Source organism: Mus musculus, chromosome 5 (assembly GCF_000001635.26).
Source record: "Mus musculus strain C57BL/6J chromosome 5, GRCm38.p6 C57BL/6J".
Taxonomy (NCBI): Eukaryota; Metazoa; Chordata; class Mammalia; order Rodentia; family Muridae; genus Mus; species Mus musculus.
This window is the reverse complement of record NC_000071.6, coordinates 21,665,981-21,679,576: the sequence shown is the minus strand read 5'-3', so window position 1 is coordinate 21,679,576 and position 13,596 is coordinate 21,665,981. Positions and strand designations below refer to the sequence as shown.

Below are 13,596 nucleotides of genomic sequence, written 5' to 3'. Positions count from 1 at the left end.
TCCATCCTTTGTTTTGTTCCAAAATGTCTAGGTAGTCTTTGTGTACATTGGACACAGGAAAAAAAATTCCAGTACAGCCAAAGACTACAGATCCCAAGAGTTGCTTATAATAGGGTTTGTCCTGGATGTTTAAAATGGCAAATTGTCTAAAAAATTGTTTGTTTGAACCATAAAAGGTTCTCCGTGAAAGTCTTCCCCTCCGAGGGTGGATTCCGATGAGCAGAGCAGTACTTTTTTTGTTTGTTTGTTTGTTTGGTTTTTCGAGACAGGGTTTCTCTGTATAACCTTGGCTGTCCTGGAACTCACTCTGTAGACCAGGCTGGCCTCGAACTCAGAAATCCACCTGTCTCTCCTCCGAGTGCTGGGATTAAAGACGTGCGTGCGCCACCACACCCGGCCAATATTTTCTTTCACCAACAAATCACCACTCACTGGGTGATTTGTATTCCCTGCAAAACAACCCACAGTTTACTGCTACTCCCTGGGATCAAAGCAGTCTTTACGTCAAAACAGGCGTGTGGGTGGTTTTCCTTGGGAAGCTCGAGGGAGCAGATAATGGGAACTAGAAGCGCCCTCTCTGTGGAGCACCACCTGACCTGGCCTTTTTCCCTTTCCTCAAGGAAACCAAAACATTAGGATTCTTTTCCCTTTTGCAGTTTCCATGAAGGAAAGTTAACCAAGACAATATTGGTCTAGACAAGCAACTTTGTTTGCTTCGAGAAATCAAGAATCCCTTCCCTCCCTCCCTCCCTCCCTCCCTCCCTCCCTCCCTCCTGTTCTACATTCGCTTTCAAACTCTGTTGTGATGAAATGTTTATAAATCCTTCTTTCCTTTTCTGGTGTGTGTGTGTGTGTGTGTGTGAGTGTGTGTGTGTGTGTGTGCCATTGGGCATCTTCCTTAATCCCCCTCTATCTTAGTTTTTGAGACAGTCTATCCTTGAACCCGGAGCTCACAGACGTAGCTAGGCTGGCGGGCCTGTGAGCTTCAGGAATCCTTGTTTGCGCCCATTTAGTGCTGAGGTCAGCGTTTGTGGGGATGTGGGGCGGGGGGCCAGAACTCAGGTCTTCATGCTTGTGCAGCGGGCACTTTCCCCACTCAGCCATCTTGACTTCCTGAAGAAGTAGTCTTTGCTTTGCTTTCTTTTTGGCTGCTCAGTTGTAGGTTGTGTTTGAGTTTCCCGAGGAAGCTGCCAGGCAGTTCGTTTGTAAATATAAGCTGTTGCTTTGTAGTGAGGGAAGATGGGCACACAGATGTGTGTGTTAGTGTTCTGTTGCTGTGACAAAACACCAGCCAGGCGTCTTAAAAAAGGAAAGGTTTATCTGGGCCCAGGGTGCCATCCCTGTGGAGATGTGGGAACACCAGAGAGCTCAGACCTGGAACTGCAAGCAGGAAGCACAGAGAGCTGGGAGTGGTGCCAGGCATGGAAGCCCCAAGCCCCACCCCCAGTGATACATCTGCTCCAGCAAGGCCGCACCTCCCCAACCTCGCAAACAGCGCCACCAGCTGGGAACCAAGTATTTAAAAGTCTGAGCCTCTGGGGGACTTTTTCATCCAAACACCACAGCGAAGAAAAGTGCTCAGCTCTCATCACTACTTTATCTTTGTATAAGATGCTTTCTTGAGTGACGAGTATGATTTCTTGAGTATGGAAATAATTTCCATACTATACAACTGATCCATTAAACAGACAATTTAGTAGTTTCTAGTATATTCATGGATATCTGTAACCACACAAAATCATTTCTGTTTTTTCCAAATGTAATACTCTTGTTATTTAGTCATCACCTTCCAACCCTCATTCTTTTGCTCTCCTCCGTCCCCTGAAAACCATCTACAGTGATGTCTTAGCTTAGTGAATAAATCGAGGCTGCAAGTGGTGGTCAGTGGTGGGCTTTATGGCCCAGCAGCCATTCGCATGATGCTAAATGCCAAGCTTCAGGCGGCCTTTAAATAGAGCAAACCCAAAGTGCATTAGTTTTCAGGGATCGTTATTTTCCAGACATTTCAACACACTGTTTAATGTGGTTCTGCTTAAACCTTTAAAATAGTTTTGTTAACATAATACAAGTTCCACATATTTAAAGTGTATAATTGGATGAGTTTTAACATTGACTAATGCAGAACAGATTGCCACAGTAAAGATGATGAATGTACCCACTATCCCCAATGTTTCCTTGTGGTTTTGTGATCTTATTGCCCTTTATTCTGCACACTTGTTCCCCGAGCTCTAACTTTCAATAAGGTAAGGTACTTAGTCGACCACATGCTTAGCATAGGTGGGGTCCTGAGTTCAATCTTCAGCAACACACACACACACACACACACACACACACACACACGGAGGTGGGGGAGTTAGAGTACGTTCTGGTTGAAGAAGGAAAGCATATAAGCACAGAGACCAGCTGGCTGACGTGTGTAAGGGTAGCTCTGTGTAATTCTTTACTTTCTCATGTATAAGATGAAAGTAGCTTTTATCTTTGGTGTTTTGATCTATATTAAGTCTAAAATTTTTTATAAACCAATGCAGCCTCCAACAGTAAAATCTATATAAAGGGTGGCTATTGCTGATGTTATTTTATGCTGTGCTTCAGTACTTGATATGAGAGCATTTTGTCATCATCTCTGTCGTGTGGCTAGTATCACGCCTAACACATTCATTTCTTTCCTTTCTCTAAAAACATTCCTTGTTTAGTTTATGTGACGTGTGCCTGAGTGTGGACCGCATGCTTGCACGTGCCTGAAGAGGCTAGGAGAGGGCTTCAGATGCCTGGGACTGGAGATGTGGGTAGCTGCGAACAGCCTATTGTGGGTGCTGGGAACAGAACCCAGGCCCTCTAAAGACCAGCAGGTGCCCTCAACTGCTGAGCCATCTCTCCAGCACCCTTTTTCTTCCTTTTGCCCCCATTTTATTTTTAAACATTTTTCCTTCTTAATTCTCTGCAAATAGACCATGTGATACTTTTTCACTAACCCTAATTGTAAAATTTGAGAATTAATTGAATTTGTTCATCTCAGACCATCTGGGTGGCATCTTGGTTCCTTTTGTCCCTTGTCTCTTTTCCCTTTCTGTGTCAGCCGGCCTTGTAAGGGCAAGGAGTGAGAAGACCCATTTATGAATGTGATCCTCCCCACCCACACCCCAGGAGGCATCACACTGTTTTGCTTTGAATTTTATGCTCTCAAAAAGTAAGGGTTTAACCATCAACTGCCATGGCTTGCTTTGTAAGTTCCAGGGACGGGGCTGCTTCTCAGGCTGGTTTGCTCAGCTCAGTGAGGCAACGGTGGTAGCGAGCGACTTAGAAAGAAGCAAGGTACACGCTGTGTAAGAGCAGAGCAGAAGCGCCAGGTCCATTGGATGACTTCCGTTATCCCCAAATAGCACTTCCTGAAATTTAGGTCAGAATACTTTCTGCGATGATGTAATCTCTTTCTACCTTTAAATGCTGCTGTTTGCCTTTCTTTTTCTATATACAGGAACTTGACAAAGAGCTCCCGGTGCTTAAGCCATATTTTGTCAGTGACCCTGAAGACGCTGGAGTGAGAGAGGCTGGCTTACGAGTCACGTGGCTGGGACATGCGACGCTGATGGTGGAAATGGACGAGCTCATCTTCCTCACGGACCCCATGTTCAGCTCCCGTGCCTCTCCCTCGCAGTACATGGGTCCGAAGCGGTTTCGCCGCCCGCCGTGTACAATAAGCGAACTCCCCACGATAGATGCTGTCCTCATCAGTCACAACCACTACGACCACCTAGACTACGGCTCGGTCCTGGCGTTGAACGAGCGGTTCGGCAGCGAGCTGCGGTGGTTTGTGCCCTTGGGCCTTCTTGACTGGATGCAGAAATGTGGCTGCGAGAACGTGATTGAGCTGGACTGGTGGGAGGAGAACTGCGTCCCTGGCCACGACAAGGTCACCTTCGTCTTCACGCCTTCCCAGCACTGGTGCAAAAGGACCCTCCTGGACGACAACAAGGTTCTCTGGGGCAGCTGGTCCGTGCTAGGGCCTTGGAGTCGATTCTTCTTTGCTGGGGATACTGGCTACTGCCCCGCTTTTGAAGAGATTGGAAAAAGGTTTGGTCCTTTTGACCTTGCGGCCATTCCCATCGGAGCTTATGAACCAAGGTGCGTACGTGTGCGCTTTATAGGCTGTAACTTGTTGAGACGATGTAGTCTGTGTGTGGTTTCAGTGGTGGGCTTGGTTATCACTGATGGAGGTTGAAGTCGGATTCACGTTCAGTTTCCTGTGCACCGTGCCAGAGCCTACATACCCTGCAGCTTAGAGCCAGTAGCCAGAGTGAACTCTTGCTATTCCTTTTCACGTGGATGACTCTAGAGATAACTGTCTTTTCCTCTGTGAATGGAATTTTCCAATCCCTGCCCTGCAGCTGTTCTATGTTTAACAGAGCGAGAAAGCAAGGAGTTGGCCTGTATCGCTAGTCCTTGCGATGGTCTTAATTTCAGTGAGCAGGCAGAGAGTCTGGTCCTGACATGCCATTGCTCACTGTCCCCCCTCCAGCCACGCTGGACTCCGCAGATACGGGCCACACTGCCACTAACGACAGATAGACCCTGTAACCCGCCTGTTTTTCTTAAGCCTATCTGTCTTAATCTCCTTAAGGAAGAGCGATAATGGTTTCTGTGATTGGTCAAGCAGATGTACAGGTGAAGTGCAGCAGAGCAGATTCTAACAAAGTGCCCTAGGAGGTCGGCTTACTGGGTAATAAAATGGATGCTGACCCCAGCAGGGAGACATACGCTTGGATCCTCAGAACCCTGCCTGACAGAGCGGGAGATGCAGGCGGGAGGGTCCTGGCCAGCCAGTCTAACCAGTCACTGAGGTCCAGGCTGGGGAAATGGATTCATGGTAAAGAGGAGCACCTTGGCAAAGCCACGAGGCCCAGATTGATTCCCACAGGGTCTGTGAGCTCTCTTCTAGCTCTTACTTACATTCACCCACATGCTGTGTGTGTCACAGGGAAAGGATGAATACATGGGGAGAGTGATAGAGGAAAGCATGCACACGTCTGGCCTGCACACGCCCGCACACACATGTGCACACACACATACACATGTGCACACACCGTTTTTGCTTTACTTTTCTGTGCATGTTAGGCAAGCACTCTGATCGCTGAGCTATATCCCCTGCCAAATTTGTTAACCTTTAAGCTCACCAAGCCATTTTTCTTATTAACATCTATTGTTTTATTCTATTAGCATCTTATTTATGTCCTCATTGTGGGTAGGTTTAGACACTTCCACCTGTTCTGGATTCTTGGTAATTATTAAAGCCATTGCAACTTGCCAGATGAGGTGGCACAGGCCACTGATCCCAAACCTTAGAGGCTGAGCAGGAAGACCTGTTCCAGAAAACCACCACCACTACATACCACAGCAGAAACGGTGTAAGTCAGTATGAGGATTTGAATTTTGCTTTTTCCATCCAAATTATTTTAGTTCTCACGAAACTTCTGAAAATATCAACATGGCTTTAAAAAAACTTACAGATAATTTTCCAACGGTGTTAGTTTTTCCTCACTACGTTAGAGTAGCTCTTTATAATTATGAAAACAGGTCTGCACAGGCTGCAGCATATGCGCGTGATGCACGTGTCTGGCGATGCAGCAAGCTGCAGGCTTACAGTTGGCCCCTTCTCTGCAGTGCTGCCTTCTCTCTAGACTGTGAGTGGCGGGGCTGGGGACATCGCCTGCTTTAAGAACATTAAATGTGGGAGCTCACATGTATTGTGGAATCTCTGTGTGTGTGTTTTGTTTTTGTCAATACTGTTTTAAAATAAAGAAAACTCAGGAATTCTGTGCACATGTAAGCTGGTTATAGAAAAAAAAAACTACCCACCCCCCCAAAAAAAAAACCAAACAAAAACAACCAAACAAACCAAAAACCATTGGCTTTTAGTTTTGTGCTGGGCATATTTCATCCCTTCCTCTGGGTTCTCTCATGCCCAGACATTGTAGCTAAGTCAGCTGGAATTTAGCGTTTCCTGCTTTTCTCAGGTGCAGCGCTGGGGATTGAATCCAGAGCCGGGAACAAGCGAGGCCGAGTGATTGATAACTAGCCTGGCCTGACTCCTTAGCTAGAGAACACAGAGGCTTTGTTTGTGGGTTCCTGGAGCATTCGACCGCTGTACAGTAAACATCACCCTTGTGCTGATGCACACGGCTGGGCTCTTCCGGGAGGAGTTCTGGGAAGGGTGGGGCGCCGTGAGAGCGCGCCCCTTTGATCTCTCTAGCGTTTGTTTCGAGTGGCAGATTAGGATGAAAAGATATGAAGAAAAAGTTTTTTCCTCAGCTAAACCAACGGCTTAAAAAGTTAAACAGGTGTGTCCTTTGTATACAGAATAATTTATTTTTCCCCTGAAGATGATGTTTTTGTTAGTTATTCTCTGGGCAGGTGCTGCATTCAATGCTCTCACGAGCTGTCTAGGTAACCCAACCGTCGCGAGTCCTTTAGAGGCAGGATCAGAGTTTATACTTCATAGACAAGGAAGTGAGAGCTCAGGGTATTTGAGAGAACTTTCCACAGGCATTGTAGCCATGGCAGGAACTGGGACCAGAAGGCTCTGTGCTTCAGGAGCCTGGGCTGCTTCTAAGGCTCCAGTCGGCCTCTCAGGGCTCTGTCACGTGGAGTCACTTGCCTGTTTTTTTTTGTTTTTTTTTTTTTAAACCGCACCACACCCTTCAGTTTTGTGTTTTTTTTTTTTTTTTTTTTTGGTTTTTTAAAGATTTATATTTTTATTTGCATTGATGGTTTGCTTTCGAGTATGTGTGTGTGGGGGGGGGGGAGGGGTGCCAGCTCCTCTGGAACTGAAGTTGACAGACAATTGTGAGCTGCCATATGGGTGCTGGGAATTGAAACCAGGTCCTTTGGAAGAGCAGCCATTGTTTTTAACTGCTGAGCCATCTCTCCAGCCCAGTTGTATGAAGTTTTAAGTAAAATTCCTTGACTAGCAGTAGGATTTTCTGTCCCTTATCTTTAAAGTTTGTACACGTTACCATGTACACTAGTTATTTTTGGGAAAAAATCTTGGTAATGCAGTCCAGCCTTGAACTTAGGATCCTTATCTGGACTGGCAGGGTTACAGGTCTGTGTGCACAGTACCTGGATTGATACACCAACTCTCGGCTTGTTTTTCATTTGGTCAGTTTGTATCTGCTCTATATTTTTATTCTGTAGTAACTGGAGTTTGGCTTCCAGTTCTTTACCCATTATTACATTTCTTTGATTCATTCCTAGCATTGCAGAGTATTTGCTTTTTAAAGTATAAAGTCATGCTTTTAAAATATAGCACCAGTAAAAATCAAAATAAATATGAAACAGAGCTTGAGAGTCACTTGTTTAGCAGTTTATACACACAAGACTTTTGCTTTTTTTTGCCCCCAGAGAAAAGTGAACTGAGAGGAAATGGTTTACTGACTGTGAATGGGCTGGGCTTCAGTTTAGAATATATATGATTTTAAATTGAATATATACATATACATACACACACACACACACACACACACACACACACATACGTGTATGAGTGTATAATTTCTTTATTGAGGTAGGGTTTCTCTGGGTATCCCTGGCTGTCCTGAGACTATCTCTATAGATTAGGCTGGTCCTGAACTCAGAAATCTGCCTGCTTGTGCGTCTTGAATGCTGGGATTAAAGGTGTGTGCCACCGTAAGATTTTATTTAGAATATTTGTGCATAATTTTGTGTCTGTGTGAGTGAATGCCTGTGTGTGGGTGCCCACAGAGGTCAGAAGAGGGTCTGCTTCCTTAGAGCTGGAGTTCTAGGCCATTGTGAGCCACCTGATGTGGGTGCTGGGAGCCGAACTCAGGTCCTCTGCAGGAGCAGCAGTCTTGACTGCAGAGCTGTCTCTCCAGCCCTGCTTGCTGTCTTACAGTTAAGTCTTGACGCCTCCAGACTTGCTCTGGGGCTCCCTCTCATCACTGTGTGTGCCCCCCTGGAATTCTCAATTCTGGCTGCAGAAGCCCAGTGCTAGTGTCCCAGCCCAAGGTAGTTACATCAGAATCACGGAGTAGCTTTTTATTGTAGGTTTTCCAAATGAGTGTGGTGTGAATTTAATGGCTAAGAAGTGGTTGGTGTCAGGTACCTTGTTCTTGTTGCTGTGTCTGCCGGTGATTCGGTCTTAGGCGCACTGACATAGAGTCAACCTAAGGAATAGTGGAGGCTGTACAAATAACCATTGTATACATGGATAAAATCCTCAGATAATAAAAATTGTGAAAACTGTGAACACAAAAAGCTGCTACATTCTCAAACGTTCACAGTCCTGTGAAGAATCTTTTTTAAAAAATATTTATTCATTTATTATATGTAAGTACACTGTAGCTGTCTTCAGACACTCCAGAAGAGAGCATCAGATTTTGTTATGGATGGTTGTGAGCCACCATGTGGTTGCTGGGATTTGAACTCAGGACCTTTGGAAGAGCAGTCAGAGCTCTTAACCGCTGAGCCATCACACCAGCCCATGAGGAATCTTTTTGATTTAAGTTTTATTTTATTTTATTTTTTGGTTTTTCGAGACAGGGCTTCTCTGTGCAGCCCTGGCTGTCCTGGAACTCACTGTAGACCAGGCTGGCCTCAAACTCAGAAATCTGCCTGTCTCTGCCTCCCAAGTGCTGGGATTAAAGGCATGTGCCACCACTGCCCGGCTTATTTAATTTTAACTGAGTGTATGTGTGTGTATGTCTGTGTGTATGTCTGAGTGTGCAAGTGTCCAAGGAGGTCAGACAGAGGCACTGGATCTCCTGGAGCTGAGGTTATAGGCACTTGTGAGATGCCTGATGTGGAAACAACTCAGGTCTTCTGCAAAAGTAGTTTATGCTCTTAACTGCACAACTCTCTCTCCAGATATGCAGACTATCCAGTGTTGATTAGATGAAGCAATCATTTGGATTTGGCTGTTCGCAAACACTGCATTAATTAATGGCTGTATTTCATCAGGTGGTTTATGAAATACCAGCATGCAGACCCAGAAGATGCTGTAAGGATTCACATTGACCTTCAAACAAAGAGATCTGTGGCGATTCACTGGGGGACGTTTGCCTTAGCTAATGAGGTAAGTTTGATTTAAACAAACAAACAAGCTAGCTTTGATTGTGTGTTTGGCTGTTGGTGGGATTTAGGTATTGCTGTGTTCTGGCTTTGAGAGACAACACTGTGGTATCAAACTCCATACAATTATAACAGTCACCGCATAAACTGGCGTGTCATTATTAGTAAAATAATACTTGAACACAGTTTGAATAAAACCTGCATGGTGTGCTGTTGCTTAGTCTGATTCTTCAGTTATCTCTGTGTGATGTAGAACATGAATCGTCATGGCTCACTCTCCAGATGACTTGTGCTCTAGCAGAAGCTAGAACCCATGAACATGGCTTGTTTACTGGAAGGTAGAAATGCTATACTGTAGGACAGATAAATTGGTCTCAGACACAGGGAGGGATCTGGAATTGCTTCATGGAAGATGCAAATTTTAATGTGGCAAGAAGGAAGGTATCTTTCCAGAAGAGGAAGGGGCAGAACATAACGGGGGCAGCACACACTGGAGAAGTGAGGAGTTGTTCAGCAGGAGAGTGGGTGGTGGAGGGCAGCCGGAATAGAAGCATCTAACCTATCCAGTTAACTTGATTCAGTGCTTGTTATCTCTGACATTGGGGTAAACATGGCTTAGTCCTGAACTACATCAGAAGAACGGACTCTTTCTTAGGGGATTCATCCCCAGAGCTCTGCTGCCAGCCTGGGTTCTGGGGTCAGGCAAGTCTGGATCTAGAAGGGGTTAGAAGTCAACTTCTCTTTGGCACACTGAGGCTCCTTCTATCTCCTAGCACCTCTCTGCAGAGACCCAATGTTTTCTTGCTTGCCTTCTTGTTCTGCTTGCTCTTGGCCTGATCCTTCCTAAGATATGGTTTGTTCCAGAATTACCTAATACACTCCCTGTTCATTTCCCTAACCCCTAGTTAAAGTGCCTGTTTTATGATAAAATAACCCTGTGTAATGCCGCAGGTCATTGACCATGCTGCTGGAGGTGGAATGGAGCAATAAGTGACAACCTACAGAGCCAGGAGGAAGGCTTCCCCACCCCCACCAGAGGGACATGTGTGCATTTGGCAAGAGGCAACCTGTTGCATGCGTATACTGCCATTTGATGGCAGTTTCTTCTGCCATCTCTGTGTGGTTGTGTGTGTGGACATCCCATGGGTATCCTGTCAGTGACCTAGATGGAATAGTAGTATTTATTAAGCCTTTGTAAAGGAAAGCCTGACGACTCAGCCTCAGTGATGGGCAGTCACGAGGGAGGGCTCTTTGCTGAGATGGAGAGACAGGGAGAAGATCTAAACCTCAGATGTCAAGACCCATTTCACTATTAAGCCTTCAAACATCGTGCTGAATTGTCTCGAAGAATACAGTATAAATAAAGCTTAGTAAAAGCCTGAATTGTAAAATTATCTTTTGTTTGCCTGATGTAATTGCTGTCTCCGAGGTTTACTACCTCTGTCTTCTAACCTATGCCTGGTCTTGGAAGCTTCCAGCCTCCATGCAATCTTATCTAGGCCTAGAATGTTTTCAGCCTCTGAGACTTGGCTACTGAATAAGTTCACCCTTATGTAGTTCTTTTTCATCTCTACCTGGCTGGTTCAACTCAGCTGTCTTAGCTCAAAATTCCTCTCCAATCTGACTTGATTCAATCTGGCTTCTTGCTCTTTTCTCCTGAATTGCTCTACTTGGTTTCACACTAACCCTAGCAACCTGTTCCAATCTTCTGGCTCCTTCTCATTCGCTGGCTCATTCTGTCTTCACCTGTATCTAACTTGTTCTTCCCATAACCTGTCTCTGTGTGAGTGTCCTCTTTTTTGTTCGTTTGTTTGTTTGTTTGTTTTTTGAGACAGGGTTTCTCTGTGTAGCCCTGGCTGTCCTGGAACTCACTTTGTAGACCAGGCTGGATTCGAACTCAGAAATCCTCCTGCCTCTACCTCCCGAGTGCTGGGATTGATTGTCCTCTTTTAAAACTGCCCCCCCCCTCTCTCTCTCCCCTCCCTCCCTCCCTCCCCCCCCCCCTCTCTCTCCTGCTCTCTTAAGTAGCTTCCCTTTCCTCTCTCTTCTGAGAGCTGGGCATATCCTATTCTGTCAAAACTTTCTCTGATTCATCACTTTTTCTGCCATTCAATTAGACATCACTTTCAAACATGGGTGCTTCCTTCTACAAACTAATGTTACCTTCATTGTTTGGGACTAAAGGTGTGTAGTAAGGATGTGTCTGTATTCCAGCCAGAGGGATGAAAGGTGTGTGCTAAGGTTGAGCCACACCACAACTAGAAACAGGGTTTTTTCAGTAAATAACACAATCTTGGGATTCACAGTGTGATCAAATAGGCTGCAACACCTAATTATTTAGTAGTTGGTTGAACGCTGTCAGCGACCCTCTAAACATAGCTGCAGGCAGGAAATAAACAGAGAGGAAAATACCCACATTATATGTTAAGCCCCAAGAAAAGCTTCCTGGCTTTTATATTTTGTTGATTTTCTCATCACTCCTGGAAAGGATTGAGTGCTGCAGGCAGCAGGCCTGGCCCCATCCTGCAATGAGGAGACGCAGCCCAGCACTCCTGCTGGGCAGTCTGAGGAGTTGCTTCTAGAGACGTTGTTGACTCCTGTGTAGCTGGGATCGTAAGTCACAGAAGAGAATTGCAGGTTAGATCAGAATCAGGGTGACTCAATATTAAGAAGCAGTAAACACCGTGGGCAGATTTCAAGTGTAGGCATTCAGAAAGATAAGCTTGGGGCTGGACAGATGGCTCAGTAGATGGAGTATTAGAAAGTTATAGAAGTTTATAGCATTCTTCTGGCTTAACTGCTGCCTTAACTGCTGCTGGCTGACTGTTCATTAGCTGCCTTATTCCTGTTGTGATGCTGCTCAGGAAAGAGTAGAATTGCTGTGCAGGCAGTCTTTACTGTGGATTTATTAGTTGTGTCTAAAGTCAGTGGGGAATGTAAACTGGGGCTTGGTGAAGGAGCTCTTCCTGTCCCTTAATCTTCCTACTGTCTGGATTCTTTCACCTTTCTAGATCAGCTCCTTCCCCAGTCATATTTACATATAAGCTGTCTCCTCCTCTAGCCAGAACCGCCTCCCTCTTCACCCTCACAGACAGCTCAGCCTTCATCCCACACATTGTCCGGTGCACTCTGCTCATTTCTATAGAAGACCTTTACAATTTGAATCAAATCACAGCACAGCGTGACCTGGGAGCCTCATGTTTGGGGTGAAAACCTGCTTGCCTACAGTGCCCTGAGCAGCCCAAGCTATTGGGTGTATGCTTAGAGGGGGCTTTCTTGGGAGGGCCCCTGAGATTATTGTCTTTAAGACAGACCCCATTTCCAGCACTTTGTTCCCTTTTTATTTCCCTTTGTGTTGGTCTCTGTATTAGAAGGGTAAGACTTTTGTCTGGTTCATGAGCTGGCATGCTCTGTAGATACCTAGAAGACAGTCTTCACAGAAGGGGACAGACAGACTCCCCACTGGCGACTAGTTCAGAAAAGTTGACTTGTTTTTTAACTTCTAAATGTTACCTTTCTAAGTAGGTAGGGAAAAAGAAACTTCGAATCCATTAAGAAAAAAAAAAGCTATTATACAGCATAGAGATTTAGGTCAGAAGGGAAATAACTTTTAAAAAGGGGGATGAAGTTGGAATGGGGCGGGACTGGGAGGAGATGAGGGAGGGGATAAGGAGTGGATGTTATTGAAATAGATTGTACACGTGTATGAAATTCTCTAATAATTAGTAGAAATAATATTTATTAGTGTGCTTATACCTCTGGTGGTGTAGCTATATATTTCTCTTAAATTGTTCTTTTTACTACATCACAACGATTCTCTAGTTTTCTATGTGTTTTTAAAAATGTTTTTATGTGCATGAGTGTTTTGCCTGCATATATGTCTGTGTACCACACCTGTGCCTGGTGCCCAAGAGGGCCAGAAGAGGGCATCTGATTGATGGGACTGGAGTTACAAACAGTTTTCAGCCACCTCGGGATGCTAGTAATGGAGCCTGGTCCTGTAGAAGAGCAACCAGTGCTTTAACCACGGAGCCATTTCTCACAGCCCTTCCAAAAATTGTATTTTAAAAACAAATTAAGTTGTTTACTTTCATACTTTAAATTTCTTTGTAAAAACAATTTCATTCTATGTTCAAGTGGTCTGCACTTTCAAAATAATTTACATTGGGTGTTTGTACGGAGCATGGGCACCACAGGATGGATGTAGAGGTCGAGAGGGTCAATTTTATTCGTATACCATGTGGGTCTGGGGATCTAACTCAGGGCTCCGGGTTTGAAATCTAGTATCTTTGCCTGCCAGGCATTTTGCCAAGACACTTCAAACTTTTTAAGAAAGTATTCAAGTGTGCAAAAAACATTCTGGAGCGTGTTTTGTACCATTTTGTTTAAGCTTTATTTATTATTATATGTAAGTACACTGTAGCTGTCTTCAGACACACCAGAAGAGTGAGTCAGATCTCAATTATGGGTGGTTGTGAGCCACCATGTGGTTGCTGGGATTTGAACTCAGGA

At 45.0% G+C, this 13,596-nt stretch overlaps 1 protein-coding gene and 1 non-coding gene across 6 annotated transcripts in view; both read left to right on the top strand.

The window, feature by feature from the left end:
* Nucleotides 1–13,596, top strand: part of Napepld (N-acyl phosphatidylethanolamine phospholipase D) — a 38,722-nt gene that overhangs the window by 22,046 nt on the left and 3,080 nt on the right. For all 5 annotated transcript variants that reach the window (NM_001359965.1, XM_006535712.3, NM_178728.6 and 2 more), the window contains exons 3-4: nt 3,476–4,122; nt 8,974–9,088. In NM_001359965.1, the coding sequence (NP_001346894.1) occupies nt 3,476–4,122; nt 8,974–9,088 (762 nt within the window). The remainder of the gene's footprint in view (nt 1–3,475; nt 4,123–8,973; nt 9,089–13,596) is intronic.
* Nucleotides 5,648–5,704, top strand: Gm51277 (predicted gene, 51277). The gene has a single exon (NR_162803.1). It is a non-coding gene; the product is annotated as a predicted gene, 51277 (primary transcript).